The sequence below is a fragment of the Schistocerca piceifrons genome, chromosome 4 (assembly GCF_021461385.2).
Source record: "Schistocerca piceifrons isolate TAMUIC-IGC-003096 chromosome 4, iqSchPice1.1, whole genome shotgun sequence".
Taxonomy (NCBI): Eukaryota; Metazoa; Arthropoda; class Insecta; order Orthoptera; family Acrididae; genus Schistocerca; species Schistocerca piceifrons.
In genome coordinates this window covers 376,537,303-376,558,942 of record NC_060141.1, presented here as the reverse complement: position 1 = coordinate 376,558,942, position 21,640 = coordinate 376,537,303, and the positions used below count along the sequence as shown (strand labels likewise).

Here is a 21,640-nt window from a genome sequence, read left to right as displayed (position 1 = left end):
GTTCGGAGCACGAATTAGTGCTGTTTGTTTTATGTAACCCCACGGCCCTCACTTGTCTACTTTGAATCGTTTATCTTTCTTGTTGAATTTGTTCTTGTGTTTGTGAATTTATATGGCATCTCTGTGTTCTTACGTAGTTATGACTTGACCTGGAATAAAACTTTCATTTCAGAAAATCATATTTGGTGGTCCTTTGATCACAAAAGATGATCTGCTACTAGTGATGTATCTGTACTGACTGGATAAGCTACCCTTGTGTTGCCTGCCTCATGCGTTACTGCCTCTTTTACTGGTTCCAATTTGTGCATGATTGCACGTACAAGGAACACCGTATAAATCTTCAACAGAAAAGCAAGACAACTGAAATTAGATAGTATGTGAGTCTAAGTGAAAAGCAAACCAGATAAACTGCTCCAATAAATTTTAACTGCTTTCATACCTGTGAATAGATGTGTGCTTAGATTCAGTGGAAGCAGCAAATGAAGTAACAAGCCTTATGAAAAAAAATGTCTATTCAAGATGGTGCTTGTAAGGTCCATATCCTACTCTTTAGCAGTGACTTTCCTGAGGATATCCTGTTGTGCGAAGGGTTCATGTAACAACACAATACAAGTTTTAGCTGGATCCCAGCTTGCTTAGTTAGATCCATGTCGGCAGATATTGCAGGCACTATCCTCACTTCATTCCTGAACAGTGTGCTCATGCATTATCATCTTGCAAGATGAACCCATCACAAAAATTTTGACTAGTGTACTAGACATAGATTGGAAGATCCCATTCCAATACTATGGAGCCCTCAGTGTAGCCTCAATAGCAATGAGCAGCATCCGAGATTGTTCACCTGGCCACCCACAGAACAAGAAAAAAGAGAAACACATCTCCCATGTTAAAAATGGGAAACACAGACCGACAGCAGTGCCTCAAGTGGTATGGAGATGAACTAAAATATGAAAACATTGTGGGTTGCATCCCCCCCTAGTTTACTTACATTGTAGGTTTTTATTTTTATTTTAATTCTATTACCTTATTTTTCTAGGCGTGCTATGTTATTATTTTGGCTGGCATCATAATAAAATAATTGACACACAGCTATAGCACACTGTACTACAGCAGAGAGAAACTTATTCAGTAATATTTTCAGTCTATTTTTGACGTTTGCGTCTGACAGACAAGAAAACATGATAGGAGCAGCGACTGTCAGGTGCATACGTCAAAAATAGACTTTTAAATTGACATGCTTATATTGTTATCTATCAACATGAACCATGGACCTTGCCGTTGGTGGGGAGGCTTGCGTGCCTCAGCGATACAGATAGCCGTACCGTAGGTGCAACCACAACGGAGGGGTATCTGTTGAGAGGCCAGACAAACGTGTGGTTCCTGAAGAGGGGCAGCAGCCTTTTCAGTAATTGCAAGGGCAACAGTCTGGATGATTGACTGATCTGGCCTTGTAACAATAACCAAAACGGCCTTGCTGTGCTGGTACTGCGAACGGCTGAAAGCAAGGGGAAACTACAGCCGTAATTTTTCCCGAGGGCATGCAGCTTTACTGTATGATTACATGATGATGGCGTCCTCTTGGGTAAAATATTCCGGAGGTAAAATAGTCCCCCATTCGGATCTCCGGGCGGGGACTACTCAAGAGGATGTCGTTATCAGGAGAAAGAAAACTGGCGTTCTACGGATCGGAGCGTGGAATGTCAGATCCCTTAATCGGGCAGGTAGGTTAGAAAATTTAAAAAGGGAAATGGATAGGTTGAAGTTAGATATAGTGGGAATTAGTGAAGTTCGGTGGCAGGAGGAACAAGACTTCTGGTCAGGTGACTACAGGGTTATAAACACAAAATCAAATAGGGGTAATGCAGGAGTAGGTTTAATAATGAATAGGAAAATAGGAAGTGCAAAATGGCTAAGCGGGGATGGCTAGAGGACAAATGTAAGGATGTAGAGGCCTATCTCACTAGGGGTAAGATAGATACCGCCTACAGGAAAATTAAAGAGATCTTTGGAGGTAAGAGAACGGCTGAAAGCAAGGGGAAACTACAGCCGTAATTTTTCCCGAGGGCATGCAGCTTTACTGTATGATTACATGATGATGGCGTCCTCTTGGGTAAAATATTCCGGAGGTAAAATAGTCCCCCATTCGGATCTCCGGGCGGGGACTACTCAAGAGGATGTCGTTATCAGGAGAAAGAAAACTGGCGTTCTACGGATCGGAGCGTGGAATGTCAGATCCCTTAATCGGGCAGGTAGGTTAGAAAATTTAAAAAGGGAAATGGATAGGTTGAAGTTAGATATAGTGGGAATTAGTGAAGTTCGGTGGCAGGAGGAACAAGACTTCTGGTCAGGTGACTACAGGGTTATAAACACAAAATCAAATAGGGGTAATGCAGGAGTAGGTTTAATAATGAATAGGAAAATAGGAATGCGGGTAAGCTACTACAAACAGCATAGTGAACGCATTATTGTGGCCAAGATAGATACGAAGCCCACACCTACTACAGTAGTACAAGTTTATATGCCAACTAGCTCTGCAGATGACGAAGAAATTGAAGAAATGTATGATGAAATAAAAGAAATTATTCAGATTGTGAAGGGAGACGAAAATTTAATAGTCATGGGTGACTGGAATTCGAGTGTAGGAAGAGGGAGAGAAGGAAACACAGTAGGTGAATATGGATTGGGGGACAGAAATGAAAGAGGAAGCCGCCTGGTAGAATTTTGCACAGAGCACAACATAATCATAACTAACACTTGGTTTAAGAATCATGAAAGAAGGTTGTATACATGGTAGAACCCTGGAGATACTAAAAGGTTTCAGATAGATTATATAATGGTAAGACAGAGATTTAGGAACCAGGTTTTAAATTGTAAGACATTTCCAGGGGCAGATGTGGACTCTGACCACAATCTATTGGTTATGACCTGTAGATTAAAACTGAAGAAACTGCAAAAAGGTGGGAATTTAAGGAGATGGGACCTGGATAAACTAAAATAACCAGAGGTTGTACAGAGATTCAGGGAGAGCATAAGGGAGCAATTGACAGGAATGGGGGAAATAAATACAGTAGAAGAAGAATGGGTAGCTTTGAGGGATGAAGTAGTGAAGGCAGCAGAGGATCAAGTAGGTAAAAAGACGAGGGCTAGTAGAAATCCTTGGGTAACAGAAGAAATATTGAATTTAATTGATGAAAGGAGAAAATATAAAAATGCAGTAAGTGAAACAGGCAAAAAGGAATACAAACGTCTCAAAAATGAGATCGACAGGAAGTGCAAAATGGCTAAGCAGGGATGGCTAGAGGACAAATGTAAGGATGTAGAGGCCTATCTCACTAGGGGTAAGATAGATACCGCCTACAGGAAAATTAAAGAGACCTTTGGAGATAAGAGAACGACTTGTATGAATATCAAGAGCTTAGATGGAAACCCAGTTCTAAGCAAAGAAGGGAAAGCAGAAAGGTGGAAGGAGTATATAGAGGGTCTATACAAGGGCAATGTACTTGAGGACAATATTATGGAAATGGAAGAGGATGTAGATGAAGATGAAATGGGAGATTTGATACTGCATGAAGAGTTTGACAGAGCACTGAAAGACCTGAGTCGAAACAAGGCCCCCGGAGTAGACAATGTTCCATTGGAACTACTGACGGCCGTGGGAGAGCCAGTCCTGACAAAACTCTACCATCTGGTGAGCAAGATGTATGAAACAGGCGAAATACCCTCAGACTTCAAGAAGAATATAATAATTCCAATCCCAAAGAAATCAGGTGTTGACAGATGTGAAAATTACCGAACTACCAGCTTAATAAGTCACAGCTGCAAAATACTAACACGAATTCTTTACAGACGAATGGAAAAACTAGTAGAAGCCAACCTCGGGGAAGATCAGTTTGGATTCCGTAGAAACACTGGAACACGTGAGGCAATACTGACCTTACGACTTATCTTAGAAGAAAGATTAAGGAAAGGCAAACCTACGTTTCTAGCATTTGTAGACTTAGAGAAAGCTTTTGACAATGTTGACTGGAATACTCTCTTTCAAATTCTAAAGGTGGCAGGGGTAAAATACAGGGAGCGAAAGGCTATTTACAATTTGTACAGAAACCAGATGGCAGTTATAAGAGTCGAGGGACATGAAAGGGAAGCAGTGGTTGGGAAGGGAGTAAGACAGGGTTGTAGCCTCTCCCCGATGTTGTTCAATCTGTATATTGAGCAAGCAGTAAAGGAAACAAAAGAAAAATTCGGAGTAGGTATTAAAATTCATGGAGAAGAAATAAAAGCTTTGAGGTTCGCCGATGACATTGTAATTCTGTCAGAGACAGCAAAGGGCTTGGAAGAGCAGTTGAACGGAATGGACAGTGTCTTGAAAGGAGGATATAAGATGAACATCAACAAAAGCAAAACGAGGATAATGGAATGTAGTCGAATTAAATTGGGCACATTGCTGAGGGAATTAGATTAGGAAATGAGACGCTTAACGTAGTAAAGGAGTTTTGCTATTTGGGGAGCAAAATAACTGATGATGGTCGAAGTAGAGAGGATATAAAATGTAGGCTGGCAATGGCAAGGAAAGCGTTTCTGAAGAAGAGAAATTTGTTAACATCCAGTATTGATTTAAGTGTCAGGAAGTCATTTCTGAAAGTATTCGTATGGAGTGTAGCCATGTATGGAAGTGAAACATGGACGATAAATAGTTTGGACAAGAAGAGAATAGAAGCTTTCGAAATGTGGTGCTACAGAAGAATGCTGAAGATTAGATGGGTAGATCACATAACTAATGAGGAAGTATTGAATAGGATTGGGGAGAAGAGAAGTTTGTGGCACAACTTGACCAGAAGAAGGGATCGGTTGGTAGGACATGTTCTGAGGCATCAAGGGATCACCAGTTTAGTATTGGAGGGCAGCATGGAGGGTAAAAATCGTAGAGGGAGACCAAGAGATGAATACACTAAGCAGATTCAGAAGGATGTAGGTTGCAGTAGGTACTGGGAGATGAAAAAGTTTGCACAGGATAGAGTAGCATGGAGAGCTGCATCAAACCAGTCTCAGGACTGAAGACCACAACAACAACATCAACATGTAAAAGCTCCAGCATGTTTTATGGCTCATAAGAACCAAATGCAACACTTGAAACTGAGAGTAAGACGAAACAAGCTTGTAGTGTAAATAATTGAAGCAAAAGAAAAATAACATTGTAGCACCTAAACTGGACTACAAATATCCCTGAATAATGTCATAATTTTTACATCATACAAGCTGCTGGATCATTGGAGGAAAAAAGCCTATTATTAAGAGAATAAGCAGTAGTTAAAGAGGTTCAATTAAGAAATATTTATCACAGCATTAATTAATGAAGAATTCTATAATTTGTTACAAATATGTTTCAGCACTATAAGTTCTGAGTAACTGCCCAGCAAACTTGCACTACTGACCATTAATTTCTTAAAAAGGTTCCTACATCTTACTACTGTAAATGCTTCAACACAAAAAAGAAAACATCAATACCAAGTACCAAAAGCAGGAAAGGTGGATAAAAACAGTGAAATGAAAACAAAACTTACCTTTTATTTCTCAAGCACACAATAAAAATTTTCTTTTAACTGTTATAAAGCTTTAAACCATTTACTGAATTTGTCTGTAACAATATCAATATATTACTGATGGTGTGTTTCTAATCTTTCACATACTTGTAAATCAATAGAGGTACACATTGTCTTAAAATATACTGTTCAGAAAAATGGGCCTTGCAAAATGTTATTTCCTCTGGAAACTTAAACAGGGAATAGAATGTATTATCCAATTGTCCCTGTTGTCCACATTTATCTAAGAATGCATACAACTGACTATGAACATTTGCTACAAAGGACATTAAGCTGTCACTAGCATACAATAATTTTGGGTTTAAAGTATCATATTCTTTGAAACTTGTAAATAAATGATGCTCCGTGGGTGTTGGTGAGAACGGAGTTGTTTTACAGTCACTACAGTTGGTTTCAGGTGTTACACCCATCTTTCGTAGAATGTAACCAGCTACATACGCTAGTGCTTGTCTGTCATTTCTTTCATCAGCCCCACCACTACCAGCAGCAGCTTCATTATCAGCAAGGGCACAATATAAAGCACTTTGATCTGTAATGGAATGGTCTGTTGTGGAGTCAAGAAAGTTGTCATCACTAGCTCCCAAAAATTGCCTTAAATTGCTTAATGGCATGCATCTATCATCCTCACAATTACCTAGTGACTTTGTAGGTAAGGGCATGTTATTGACTATAACTGTTTTCAATGCTGCTTTGAACTGAAAGCAAGTTGGGTTGGTGTTTGCAACACCATGCTGCCTCACACAACAAAATACATTCTCCACTGGGTCTTGATTGAAAGCCCTCATGCTTAAAAAATTAAAGCCATTTTTTTAAAAATCTGTTCCAAATGAACATCAGTGATCTTATTGTAGTTTGCCACCCACTTATGAAACTGAACATATTTGTTTGATCTCCCCCTGTGCCTAGCTCCAACACTTTCCAATTTTCCATTTCCTTTAACAGACTGTACCACATTTCAATATGTGGGGACTCTGCAGAGAGGGCACACTTATAAGACTTGCCATCTTGTGGATAACAATAGGATCTGTTCAGTTAATCAAATAAACAATCCATCTTTTCAACAAATTCTGCAGTGTATATTGCCTCAGTAGGTAAGATATTAAATGCCACATAAGTTTCAGTAACTGCAGCAACTGTATGACTAAGCTGGGCTGCAGCTACCTTGACTTTCATTTTAGTAAAAGAATCCTTTAATTCAAAATGATTCCTATGTAGTTTTGGCAATGTCTTAAACGTCCTCTGCTGATCCAGAAGAAAAGTCCTGTGAATATATTCAAAACTGGCCTCTTTTTTTAAACCCAAACTGTATTTTATTTCCTATCAGAGCATTTCTAGTATTTTTTAATAGATGTGGGACATCATAAATGACTTCAATAGGTTCACCTGTGACTACAAAATGAAATGGATTGGACTCAGTAGATTTCTCACAGCAGAGTTCCTTCAGTGCTCTCTGGTTGGTTGCACCCTGGTCACAAACTACCTTTAGCCCTATTTCTTGCAATTGCCTTATGGCATAGGTAATAAGACTTTTTAAAGTGATACTTGAAACTGAGTTGTGAGTGAAATAATAAGCAACAACCTGCTTCCAGCTTTTATGTATGCCTCTAACCATGAAAACTAATGCAGGATTTGCATGAACATCTGACCTCCCTAAATGCCCTAAATCTTGAAACCCTGAAATTTCTTGTTTGCTTGTATTATAATACAACCCTCTTTCTAAAGACATTTCATCAAACAACAAAGCACAATATTTGTCACTGTTGTTCATTACTTCAACTTCTGCTTTCTTTACATTCATGACCGAAGTATTAAATCCTGGTTCAAAAGGTATAGAAGACAACAGACATTTCAGATACCTCACAGAAGAAAGATAAAAATTAACTGACAAATATTTGTATAGGCGAGGACTTCGTTTGTATAAGTATAAAGCAAATACTTTGTCCTCGGGTGTCCATTGCCTTGCATTTGCTGATCGATGAGCATTTCGTAATTGGCTGTTTATGAAATCTTTGGCAACAGAGTTTAAATTAGATTCTATGACAGAGAAAGTATTGCTGTCATAGAAATCTTTAAGTGCTTTCAGTTATGATTTTTCATGATGTAGCTTTGCTTTCAGTTTTGATAGCCTTGTTAGAGTATTCCTATGAATCTTATACATTTTTAATTTTGTTGGAGTTAAGTCTGCTTTTGAAACCCCTGTACCTAAAACCACACTTTCTTCATTACAAAATGTTTCAGATAAGAATGTGTACTCACTATCTGCAGATTCATTTTGAGGGGAGATAAAAAATTTAAGAGGTGCATCACTCAATGAATTACTCTGCTCAGCACAACTAGTGCTAGGTAATTCTCTAACACCAGTTTCACCTCTGGTATTGGCACCTGTGTAATAAAGATTTTCCATGGTACCTCTAGTGCTTGGTAAGTCTTAATTCACTATTAACACCAGTTTCACCTGATCCACTTCTGGTACAAACACCTACATGAGAACTGCTTGCCACAGCACAACTAAGGCTTTGTAGTTCATTAACACCAGTTTCACTTCTGGTATTAGCAGCTGTAAAATGAACAGTTGCCAGCACCACTAGTGCTTGGTAGGCCCAATTCACTATTATCAACAGTGTCACCTGATTCACTACCGATTTTGGCAATTTCACAAGGAACACCTGTCACATGATTTGGAAACACACCCCTGTTTAGCCTATGCCTACTTTTATTCGTAAAATCTTCTTCGAAAAAATGATCTTAACAAACAAAATAAGAAGCACAGTTCACATCAGATTTCTGCCGCTACCGCACTGCTATCGAGAGGGATCACTTGGACTTCCGGTCTCCAAATTCTGAACCCTACAACTGCCCCTTCACAATGTGGGAACTGGATTCGGCGCTGTCTGTGGCTCATGATACTGCGCCAGGTGCTGATCAAATCCTGTACAGCATGCTGCAGCACTTGTTGCTGCCATCCAAGGAAGTACTCCTGAATTGTTTTAATATGATATGGTCATCCGGCACGTTCCCTGACTCGTGGAGGGAGGCGATTTTGGTTCCCCTCCTCAAACCGGGAAAGGACCGAATGCATCCCAGTAGTTATCGGAGTATTGCTTTGACGAGCTGTGTCGGGAAGACATTGGAACGCATGGTCAACCGTCGCCTGGTTTGGCTGCTCGAGACCAGGCAGCTCCTTAGCCACTCTCAGTGTGGCTTTCGGAGATGTCGTTCAACTATAGACAACTTGACCCTGCTTGAGGCGGTCATCCAGCAGGCCTTCTTACGTAACCAGCATTGTCTAGGTGTATTCTTTGACATTAATAAGGCGTATGACACTACTTGGCGCCGCCTTATCCTCAATCAACTCCATCAGTGGGGCTTTCGTGGCCATCTCCCCATCTTCATTCGGTCCTTTCTTTCCCGCCGCGTCTTTCGATATCGGGTTGGTAATGTGCTATCTGATTTGTACGTGCAGGAGAATGGTGTTCCTCAGGGAAGCGTTTTAAGTGTCACCCTCTTTGCCGTCGCCATTAACAGTATCACGTCCACAATCCGGAGTCCTGCCCAGTGCTCCTTGTTTGTGGACGATTTTGCTGTTTTCTGTTCTTCCTCCAGTCTTGTCACTGCTAGTCGGCAGCTGCAGCTTACGATAAAGCGATTAGAGGCATGGACTGCGAAGACGGGTTTTACCTTTTCTGCAGACAAATGTGTGTGTGTTCATTTTAATCGTTCTCGACGTGCTTTTACCTCCCCTGAATTGCGTCTGAGGGGCACCATTCATCCTTTTAGAGACACTGTGAGGTTCCTGGGCCTCACTTTTGATTCCAAGTTGTCGTGGTTGCCGCACCTTAAAGACCTCAAGGTGCGGGCCCTGAAGGCGCTGAATATTTTGAAGTGTTTGAGCCATCGGTCCTGGGGAGCAGATCGGGCGCGTCTGCTGCAGTTTTATAGGGCTTTCGTCCGGTCGCGTCTTGACTATGGATGCACTGTGTATGGGTCAGCGAGGCCTTCGTATCTGAAGATTCTTGACGCAGTACACCATGAGGGTATCAGGCTGGCCACTGGTGCCTTCCGTACCAGTCCCATCCCCAGCCTGTGTGCTGAGGCAGGGGAACCGCCGCTCGCCATCCGGCGGAAACTCCTCATGGTGCGACGGGTGTGTCAATTCCTTGCCTGTCCTACCTCCCCTGCGTACCCTACTGTTGCCCGACCCCCTATGGAATGTCTCTTTTCCAGTCGTCCAAGGGCAACGAGACCATTTGGAATTCGTGCCAAGCATTTGCTTGAGTCCCTTGGTGTGGAGCGTGTGGCACCCCAACTCCAGGGTTTTACCCGCCTGCCTCCCTGGTTGCTCCAGAGGCCCAGCGTCCTTTTAGACTTGTCAGAGTACCGGAGGAGCTGCACTCCTGCGTTTGTTTTTACCTCCTTATTTTACGATATTTTAAACCAGCATCCTGACCATGTACCAGTATTTACGGATGGCTCTAAACAGGGGGACTCTGTAGGTTGTGCTGTGGTTTTCCCTGATCGAGTCATCAAATTACGGCTTCCTGCAGCGTTTACCATCTTTGATGCCGAATTGTGTGCGATCTTGCGGGCATTGGAGCAGATGAGATGTGTTCCCAGTCTTAAGTTTCTCATCTGTTCTGACTCTCTGAGTGCCCTTCAGACCATGCAACACTTGTACCCAGCGGATACGGTCGTCCAGAACATCCATGATGCCCTACTCCACCTGCAACGGCAGGGGAAGGAGGTTTCTTTCTGCTGGGTGCCGGGGCACGTGGGTATTAGGGGAAACGAACTGGCGGATGTGGCTGCCAAAGATGCATGTTCCCTCCCTCACGTTGTTGAATGTGCCGTCCCCCTCCATGCTGTTACCTCCCTTTTGCGTTCTCGTGTTATGCGTCAATGGGAAGAGGAGTGGCTGGCAGTCGGTGAAAATAAGCTGCGTCTGGTCAAGGCCACCACGCGGCCATGGCGTACATCCTACCAGTCATGCAGGCGGGATGAGGTTCTCCTCACCCGCCTCCGCATCGGGCACAGTCCCTTAACGCACGGTTTTTTACTCCGGCGGGAGGACCCCCCAATCTGTAGTGTTTGTGGCGACCTGATAACTGTGCGCCACATTTTACTTGACTGTCCTTTATTCTCTGACCAGAGGGCGGTGGTTTCCTTGCCACCGGATTTGCCCTCTATTTTGCAAGACGACGCAACGACTGTGGTTAAGGTCTTACGGTTTTGTGTCCTGTCCAATTTGTTGCCTCGGATTTTAGGGAGAGGATTTTAATGTGCTGCTGGGTGACTGGTTCACCCAGGTTTTAGGTAAGAGGTCCGCCAGTCACGATTACCTACTTGTTTCCCTTCAATTTCTGTTCTCTTTTCCTTGTGTTTCCTTTCCTTTTTAGTGCGTTTCTTCTCCTCTTGTTTTGCCTCTGTATGTGAGGATTTGTAACTGCGTCAGGTCTGTGTCTTTTAGCCGTTCTCCTTGTTCGCTGTCCGTCTTCGTCTCTTCTCCGCATGTGTTCCTGTTTCTATGCGTTTGGGCGCTGATGACCACGCTGTTTAGCGCCCGAAAACCTCAACCCACACACACACACACACAGTTTAAAAACACTCTTCCACTTTAGAAGCTACTTTTGAGGTTGTTTTGGAAACCTGTAGAAATGCTTGTTGCAAATGTTCTCCGTTGAACACTCGTAATAGCCAGATGAACAACCGGGGAACTTGCAGGAGTATTTCAACGTCAATCTGTTGTGACGAATATTCTGTAAAATCATAAACGTCTTCATTAAATAAAACTACTACAGACATATCAAAGTTATTTAAATAAACAAACGGAAACCACACTGCTTAATTCACGATAGAAGAGAATACATTTCATTTATAAACTACGAGATTATTTAATGAAAAATTAAATGTCTTACCTTACAATTAAATGTGGACTTTTTCAGCAGGAAATTTCTTCAATTACACGGTGAGCTTTATGAATTTAAAGTAAAAAATCTGTATATAATGAAGATGAGTAGTATGTAAATATGAAACAAATACAAAGACGACTGTAACCGAGGACCACAGACCTCAGTGCAGAGCAAGATGATAGAATATTTCAAAACAACCACCATTGGAGTTTAGACAGTTCTCATTGGTCAATTCCAGCTTCTTTTGACCCCTAGCGCCTCTAGTGGTCTGGAATGGAACTATGTGGCTTGTTGCTTCTTTGCCCGTATAGCTTTCACCCCTGTGTGGCCACCTACTTTGTGCCCTGTGACACTGAGAGATGGGCAGGGATTGGGAGTGGGGATATTAGTACTGTTATAGATGAAAGGCTCCTAAAGGCTGAATTGATTATGTGTGTATGGCTGCATACTGTGTGGATCAATGTAATCTTCCCATTATCTCCAAAAGAGCAGGGTACAGTTGGGTTGCAGTCTCTGTGGGGTATCTGTGAACCATAATTTATAGGTAGCTCTCAGTTGGTGTTGTTGACTGCAAGCAAGCAACTACTTTGAGACAAATCTTCAGTGTTTTATATTTAAGACAGTGGTTGACTGTTGAAGTGATATTGCTGAGATGTACAAATTTGACAAGCAACTTCTATGTCTTTGTACTTTTCCTTTATGTTTCACTGTTACCTGTCAATCTTTTTCCTTCCAGCTACCTATTTGTTAATTCATGTTCACGTTCCCTTTAAAATATTCAAGAAGAGCTGTGGGTGATACAGATGTAAATAGCGAGAAGTTAATAGTATAGATAACCCTGGCAACCTGCAGGACTTTTTGATGTTTATGAATGCTACAAATAACATCTCGCACATTTATCAGTTATCAGAAAGCCCCCCATCCCTGCAAATGTAAACGTGTGCACATTCTCTCCCTCCCATCCTCCCTCCCTCCCCCCTCCCTCCCCCTCCTTCCCACCCTCCCCCTCCCTCCCTCCTTCCCTCCCCCTCCTTCCCTCCCCCTCCTTCCCTCCCCCTCCTTCCCTCCCCCTCCTTCCCTCCCTCCTTTCCCTCCCCCCTCCTTTCCCTCCCCCTCCCCCCACCCCCTCCCCCTCCCCCTCCCTCCCCATCTCTCCCCATCTCCCCCCTCTCCCCTCTCCCCCTCCCCATCTCTCCCCATCTCCCCCCTCTCCCCTCTCCCCCTCCCCATCTCTCCCCGCCTCCCCCACTCTCCCCCCGCCTCCCCCACTCTCCCCCCCACTCTTCCCCCCCACTCTCCCCCCTCTTTCCCCCCACTCTCCCCTCTCTTTCCCCCATCTCTCCCCCCTCTCTCCCCCCTCTCTCCCCCCTCTTTCCCCCCTCTTTCCCCCCTCTTTCCCCCCTCTTTCCCCCCTCTTTCCCCCCTCTCTCCCCCCTCTTTCCCTCTCCCTCCCTCTCTCTCTCTCTCTCTCTCTCTCTCTCTCTCTCTTTTTTCATCCCATCGCATCTCCATTCTATAATTTCCTCATCTCCTTTTGCCATATAGCAATCTATTCCCCTCATTTCACTACCCTGCAATATGCTGCTCTCCTTTCACCCATACCACACTCTATTCCTCTCCTTCCTCCACTATACTACCTTCCTCAGTTTATTTGAGAGTAATAGCACCAAATACCTGCCCAATGCAGTATGATGACTAGAAAGCATTTGATTTAAATGGTCCATATGGACAATAAACAACTGGTACTTGTTTGTTACAGGCAAAAACCAATCCTTGAAAATATTCTTTAAGTGAATGATTACTGTATCTCTTATATAAAAATAAATTGTAAGAGGTTCTTTGTGCAGTTAATTTTTTATTTGTAGACCAAGAAAGATGCAATTAGTCTCCTGAGCCATATTGATTCTTCTCTTGGGAAACCACTGGAAGAAAAAAGTTATGGTGGAAATTGTCGCATATATGACACAGAGGCATCAGATCCATTCCACAATGTCTGGGTAAGTTATTCATTAGCTCAAATCGTGATTTCTTTTGCTATGAGGTAAGCAAAAGTGGTTTTCTTGCAAATTTCAAGATTTCTCAGATTAAAATCTGTTGTGGAAATCTTAATTTTGTGGATGTACTTGAAATAAAATTGAAAGTACTTATTATTTTTCATTCAGTCTTTTTCCATTGTCATATTGATTTAGAATCTGCCAATGATTCTTGTTATAGATGAGACTAGCATATTTGTGTATGATCATCATCAATCAAATATGTCTTAGTTTTATCCTTTGCTCTGTGTTGTTTCTGTAACTGTGTTACTTTTATGAAATAAGAAAACAAAGCGCCTTCAGTCACAAATCATGATTTTTATTTCAGCCCACAACGCAGTTTGAGCCCAGGGGGGCTCATCGTCAGTTGCTTGATCAGTCTACATAATTTTTTGAATTTAGGTTACTAGTGATGCTGTTGAGAGTATGTAGCTATATTACAAGGTGACAGATTATGAAAACAATTTTTATAACACTGAGACAAAACCAAAAAATGACTTACTGGTTCCACTTCCATAAATCCTCAGTAGCTAACCTTGAGTGTCTTAATTGACACAGACTAAGTGACATCCATAACAGCCTAAGTTTCTTCCACACAGAAAATAATGGTAGAACTCTATTTGCTATAAAAATTATAAGTCCTGTTACACAAAAAAAAATTATGTAAACATCTGAAATGAACAGAGTTTAATAACCACAGTATTTCACCACATTTTAAAGCTTATTTTTTCGTAAAGGAACAAGTATTTAATAGCTGCAGCTATTTCATAACGTAAGATCGAATCTGATATCTGCACAAATACTTGTTTTGCATGTGTGTATAAATATACATTTGGATATTCTTGGACTTGTTTCAATTTTGTTTACAAAAGTGTTGTGAGATGAAAAACTTTTGTATATGTATGTAAATATGTCTGTTCACACTGTGCTTAAAAACTATGTGACTACACCTCGAAACAGTAAGTAATTTTTGGATTTTGTCTTAGTTTTGTAAAAATTGTAGTCACAGTGTGCCACCTTGTAATATATCTGTGTACTCTTAACAGAACCGGTAGTAACCTAAATTGAAAACATGGTGTAGACTAATCAAACATCTGATCAAAATGCATCATATGTTAAAAAGAATTCACAATTTGTTACTGTAGGCAGTTCGTTTACTTATTTTACAAAAATAAAAATTGTAATGTGAAGCCAGACTTTCAATTTCAGGGGCACTGATTTGTATTTGTTTTTGCTGAAACTAATGTTAACATGTTAAAATTAACAAGAATGCCACTGGTTTGGAAAAATATCCCACTATTTTCTCAGTTATATTAAATAACTGCGGTTTATTGCCTTTCTGTAGCTTAATGTCTACATGACTGGTTGTATATCATGAAACAATAGTTGTATGTGTGCCATAGTAGCAGACATCAGTTTGTAATAAACATTGCTATTTGTCTTCTAGGTAACAAAGTCACAGAAGATGACAACAGGGTAGTTATTCTAGTTTAGCTCTTCCAGGACTTCATTTGTGAGGTCGTATATGACATTTTCTGTGAAGAATCTTTGACAAGATCCAAACAGAAGCAGTTAGCAAGTTATGTTGTGGAAATGTTGTTATCCACTTAGCCAAACAATTTTGAAAAGACTTGAAGGAGTGAATTTGTCTGTAATTAGAGGAGGTATTTATTTCCATTTTTATACATGGACATCATCAATACATATTTCATTTTACCAGGAAATGTGCCTTCAATCATTGACGGATTGCTTGGTTGACCCCATGGAGGTGCTATCAACCTTCCACCAGAGTTTATTACTTTCTTAGTAACATTTTTGTAACCAAAAGAATTATTCCTTGTTACAGACACAATTATTTCTGTTACTCCCTTAGGGGTTCCGTTTATAGTCTTGAGTTATTGGTTCTGGAAACTGTGTGCTGAATTAAATTTAACGCACTTGTATTTGGTTAGTTACTAAGAAATAGTGTGAGGAAGTAGCGTATTTACTCGAATCTAAGCTGCTCTTTTTTTCTGGTTTTTGTAATCCAAAAAACCGCCTGCGGCTTAGAATCGAGTGCAAAGTAAGTGGAAGTTCTGAAAAATGTTGGAAGGTGTCACCACAACTAACTTCTGCCATCAAATGCATGTAGCGCAACACAGGTATGCTTTGCCAGCACAAAGATAAATACTGGCACCAAAACCTCTGTGTCAGTAAATAAGTTAAAAGAAAAGGTAGAAGAATGTAAACATTATGCCATGTATTCTATTGTGTTTGCTGCTATCTCATTTAAATCCTGTCTGTCCAATAAACTACGAAACTAGAGTGAGACAACAGCAAACACGGAAGAATATACATATCATGTCATGTTTGTATTCGTATTATTCTTATGCTGAATAGTGATGCAGTCAGAAATGAAGCACGGCAACTGACTAGATTTTTAAGTATAAGATGACTCTAATTTCTGTGCAGAATGTAATGTACTAAAGAGGCATCTGCAAAGATTTTCAAACGGAGAAAAATTTTCGCTAAACTCTTGTTCAGAACATCTTCTATCATACACAGTCTATTATTTGGTTCTTGTTGATCATTATCAAAGAAAGCAGCAGTCTCTTGCCATTGTTTCGCTTATGAGACAATTCCTCTTTTTTTTAATTGTAAGCTGCGGTAGCGTGCACAAAAGCAAGCCATGCCGTGAGCGGCGACAGGTCGTGAACACTCATTATCAGAATGCGACAAACAATGCATGACGCAGTACAATAATGCATTTTCAGCTTAGAATGACGTAAACCCCTATAACAAAGAGAACAGCACGTATCAGATCAAAGCAAAATTAACAATTGATTGAAACCAGACAAAGCACGCGAAAAAGGAAGGGTACCCATATAAATACAGACGGAGCACCTGACACAGCAATGGCTACTTGCTAAAGCTTAACTGTCAAGCTTACGACTCGAACCAAACAACTGTAGCTGTATCTTCATCCATTCGACCTCAATTGTGTTTCACGTTACAATGGACCAACTTTGTTTCAATTTGGAGGGCGGTCTAAAACTTTTCTCTGACCTTGAATTTCGAGTCTCAAATTTCAGGAGCGGCTTAGATTCAGGAAATTTTTTTTTCTTTGATTTTGAGTCTCATTTTTCAGGTGCTGCTTAGATTCAAGTGCGGCTTAGGTTTTAGTACATACGGTTGTCATTGAAATTTCCCAGTGACTTCAGTGTGTCAACATTTCCCCTGTAGCTATAATTTGGGAACTCAGTTTATCTTTACCTCGCTGTTTTGTTTCGACTGTAATTACATTTACTCTACGGCTCAATATTTTCAAAACGAATATTCTAGAAACAACCTAGTGAACAGATTTGAAACATTGAATTAGTCTACTGTTTTGGTCACACTGGAATTTGCCGGCAGTTAAATGTGCAAGCAGCTGTTGACCTGCAGTATTTGGATGTAGACCATGACACATATGATGCAACTGTTTAAGGGCCAAGAAATCAGTCTCATCAGTGTATAAATGCTCTTCTCCTGTGAGTGACATTCCAGATTTGGCATTAACGTCTTCCATATAACAATTTATCCCAACTGACTTCTTGCTTCTGTGAGGTCTTTTCTTATTGGTGTGCCTGTTCTCGTCATAAGTTGTATTATTGTGGTTGCAGTCCAAACTACTGCTTGCATCCCAACTATAATATGCCACATTTACCCGAGTACAAGATGAGATTTTTTTACCAAATTTGTCACTTGAACAATACAGGGCCATGTTACATTAACACATTGAACTGGTGCTGCTGAGGTCAACATCTCCATCTCCATCATACCCACAAGCCACCTAACATTGTATGGCGGAGGGTATTTTCAGTACCATCAACTCACTGACTCCCCCTTCCCTGTTTCACTTGCGAATGGTGCATGGGGAGATTGTCAGTAAGCCTTTATAATAGCTCTAATTTCTTGAATTTCCTTGTGGTCATTTTGAGATGTATTTGGAAGCAAGTAATATGTTCTCTGACTCTTCCCAGAAAGTGTTCTCTTGAAATTTCAGTAGTAAATCTGTCCATGATGCACAATGCCTCTCTTGTAATGTCTGCAACTGGAGTTCATTGAGCACCTCTGTAACACTCGCATGCTGACTAAATAATCCCTGACAAAATGTGTTCCTCTTCATTGTGTGTGTGTGTTTTTTTTCTTCCCCTCTCTCTCTCTCTCTCTCTCTCTCTCTCTCTCTCTCTCTCTCTCTCTCTTCTATCACTCCTACCAGTAAGAATCTCAGATTGATGAAGAGTACTCAAGAAGCAAACAGAAATTACCTTTAGATTTGTCAGTTTTGTTGCATTACGTTCCGTTACAGTGTGTAACACCAGCTCGGCTGAGCACTAGGACGAACTTGGGAAGGGGAATGGAGAGCAAGCAACAAATTTCATTGTGCTACCAACCATGAGAATCTATACCAAGTACCTTGGCTTTTTATGAATGTCTACCATGTTTAAGCTGCAGTTTGCTTGAATCCATTTGTAGTCAGACTTGAATTGCCTTTGAACTTGGACAAATACTCAACAACAGTATACATTTCTACAGGAGCTAAATTAATGCCAACAAAAATATATTCCCTCAGAACACTTGACTCTCCACATCAAATGCCACTAAAGCTGCTACTGTTTTACAACACTGTTGATTTCCAAGGTTGGCTACAATGTTAATAGGAAATGGTAAGAGTTCTGTCAGTTCAGCTCTAGGGAGCCAAGAGGGCAATATATTGTTGTCATTTAGCTTGCTTACGTTGTTGGTGCCATAAGAGATGTAAGTTCTAGCATTTGATAATGCATGCCAATACGATCTTGAGGCTTGTGTATCAGCATCATGTAATCAATCTTAGGAAACTGCATGATTATTGGGCAGGCAATATGGGCAATGCCAATAAGATGCCTGTTTATTTTGATATGCTGACAAAAGGTACTGTCAGTGCAAAGGGAGTTAAAAGTGTTCTATACGAAGTTCTGGCAATGAAATGGCTAGAATAACAGTAATGTTAGAGGTGCTGTCAGATGGAAGGTGGCTCCTCCCACACAGGATTCATCTCAGGAAAACCAGATCAAGAGAAAAACTGCTTGCAGGGCTTAATTTAAATGCCAAGAAAAGGGTTGGATGACAAATGATCTAATACTGGATTGGTTTAAGGTTGTTTGGAACAGAATATCAGACTCTTTGCTTAACAAAAGAAAAATTTCAGGAAGTCAAGGCACTGCGTGTCTTACCAAGCCAAAGACTACTTAAATGGAAAGTGTGACAATCCTGAAGACAAAGAAAGGAGGAGGAAAAATGAGTGAGAATGCTGATTGGATGAGCTACAAAATTGCACAGTCTTTGCCCACATTCAAGAATGATGATTTAATAAAAGAATACCTGGTAGTTGCAGCTGAACATTTATGTTCACTTCCAGTCGAGCACTCTTTGCAGCTTGGAAGAAAGTGTAGAAAATATGGGTTTGTTATGGAATTTGTTAGTTTATGTTCTGTGGCAAAAAAATCTTGATTCATAGTCCATCTGAATGGGAATAATAAAATGCTTCCAGTACCCAATCCATGCTGATCAGCAGCTTAAAAGTAATTGGTCTGTAATATGACAGTGAATACAATGATAGTCCAGAATACTCCAGACATTTCCCTCAGGATCGATTTCCTCATTCACATCAGTCTCCACATGGCTCCCCACCCTATTCCATTGACAGTGGAAGGTTTGCTGTTTATAGGCCTGTGCTCACTGCTCACAGAGCATGTTTGCTTTGAAGCTCTGAAGTATACAATGCCCTCATTCCAGGGTTTGGGGAGTTAGAGAAACACTCAATATCCCTGCTGGGCCAGAGGATACGTTCAGTCTGGAGCAGAATTTCAAGTGAATCTATTGTGAAAGGATTGAAAAAATGCTTACATACCCAATACTGTAGGTAACTCTAAGAATGATGTACAGTGAGAAGAGTGTCAAGAAGCAAGAAATGGCAGTAGGCTTAAAACCAAAGACAGTGATACCAGTGATGGTGGTTGTTGTTGTTATTATTATTATTATTATTATTATTATTATTATTAACAACATTATCATCATCAAAAATAGTGATACCACACATGTCTGGCTTAGACAGAAAGTAAAAAAAGAAAGTGAAAATAAAAAATTGATGTAAACCATTTCTTTTTGTTTATTTTATTTTCCTTTGTGTTATCAAAATGTAGGCAATCAGTAAGTGGTAAACTTTAGAATGGGTGTAATATTAACTTTTCAAGCAGAGAAGTTTTATCAATAAAACAGCTTATAATTTTGTATAGTCAAAATATTTTAAAAATAAAAATTTCTCAAGGCATTACAGGTAAAAAGACGGCGGGGGTCATTTAATGTTTAGGGTAGTCTTACAGCCTGGCAAATACAGTACTTGCCTTTTCTAAGATATTTCACCAAAGAGGCAAAATTACAGGTGACATCATGGAGTCCTGCACTTGGTTTAATAATACTAATTAACTGTTAATCATCATACAGAGATTTTTACCATTTTGACATGTCTCTCCCATGACTACCACCTGGCAGTGAGACCTATTTGGTGTTCTTAACCCTCTTCTTCCTAGAAATAACCTACATGTTGCTTCTTATATGGTAACACTATTTGTGAATATGTTATGTTGTGTAAATGCTTTTATCCACAGTCTCCAGAGCACTGAAGTTGTTGGAGATGTCTAGCAATGAGCTAGTGCTGCATCTCCTGTGCCTTTTTACTGTTTTGGCGAACTCCCCTACTACATTCCGGCTTTTTGATCTGAAACTAACATTACTACTGCTAACTGCAGTTCACAATTCTTTTAATCTTTTCTGTGTTACTGCCAAATTAATATTAGTGGCTCCTTTTTTAGTATTTTTTTGCAATAAACACTTCAAATGACTGACATCACTCCTCTTGTGCATTGCAGGACATAACCCTGCTTCAAAACAATACTAACATTCCTTGCACTGATTCCCATTCCTGATTATTCTGTGGCAGCTTTCACTTTCACCCTTTCTGGCAGTGAAAAGTTTGCTTCTGTACTCTAGGTTAAATAGATTGCTTAGTTCTATAACACTTTTATTGCATCACAAGATTATGTCACACACAACTGAACTCTAAAAAAACTGACTTGAAACATGTTACAGAACTTACTGAGTCAGGCTGTTGGCACCAAGGTTTATATATATCCAAACAATCGGAAAATAGCTGATTACGTTGTTTAATGTTGTAATGTTGACGATTTCAATTAAAAGTTGTGCACTGTTAGAGGATAAGTTACAGAATTTAGATTAATAAATGGTTGCAAACACTCCGGAATAACAAACAGATCGAAAGAATATCATTAAAGTTGCCAAAACACCAGAAAATGTAATTTTACAATATTACGTAATTTACAAAATTAAATAACTCTTTAATTACAGAATTGGTTTTGTTACTAGCATGTTTCCTGTCTTTTCATTAATCTGATTGGTAATGAAACTGACTATAGAAAATTAACCATAGAGTCGGTTTACTTGGATACAAAGATCACTAAATGGAAAGCCACAGAATTTTTATTAAAAAAACAACTTTTCACTTTTATTAACAACCGTTATTACAGGAAAAATTTCTTATTAATTGGCATTTAGACACACACTTTGTTTGCAATATGTTTAGTCAATAAAGTTAAAAGAAAAAATCATTCTCCCCCCTCCCCCCCCTTTTTCTAATGTAAATTTTAAAATCTCAAAGGGCTCTATCTACCCATTTAGAATTTGATGAACGTGAAAGATTTTTTTTTCTCCAAGAAGTTATTGGGCTTCTGCCTCCAAACATTTGGGTTAGCAATTGGAAAGCTTTGATGGGGCTTGTCCTTTCAGTAATTATAAAGTTCATCTAATACCTTAACAACAATTAAAATTAAAAGACTTTCACTTGGCACCTGTGCCAAACAGTTGGACACACCCATTGTGCTTCTGCCCACATGAACAATTAACACTGTTACAGCCCTGTAAGATCAGTCAATTAGTATTCTGAGAAAGATCACCAAAACTTGATAGCAGCAAGCAACATTTAAGTTAGCAGACATTAAGAACCCTTCATAGAGAACTGTTCGGA

At 40.2% G+C, this 21,640-nt stretch overlaps 1 protein-coding gene across 2 annotated transcripts in view; it reads left to right on the top strand.

Moving 5' to 3' along the window:
- The window catches only part of LOC124795350 (phosphatidylserine synthase 2-like), a 232,675-nt gene that overhangs the window by 23,087 nt on the left and 187,948 nt on the right, over positions 1-21,640 (top strand). For both annotated transcript variants that reach the window (XR_007016680.1, XM_047259338.1), the window contains exon 4: positions 13,372-13,503. Coding sequence is in view for 1 of the 2 variants with exons in the window: in XM_047259338.1 (XP_047115294.1) it covers positions 13,372-13,503 (132 nt within the window). In the remaining variant the exon portion in view is untranslated. The remainder of the gene's footprint in view (positions 1-13,371; positions 13,504-21,640) is intronic.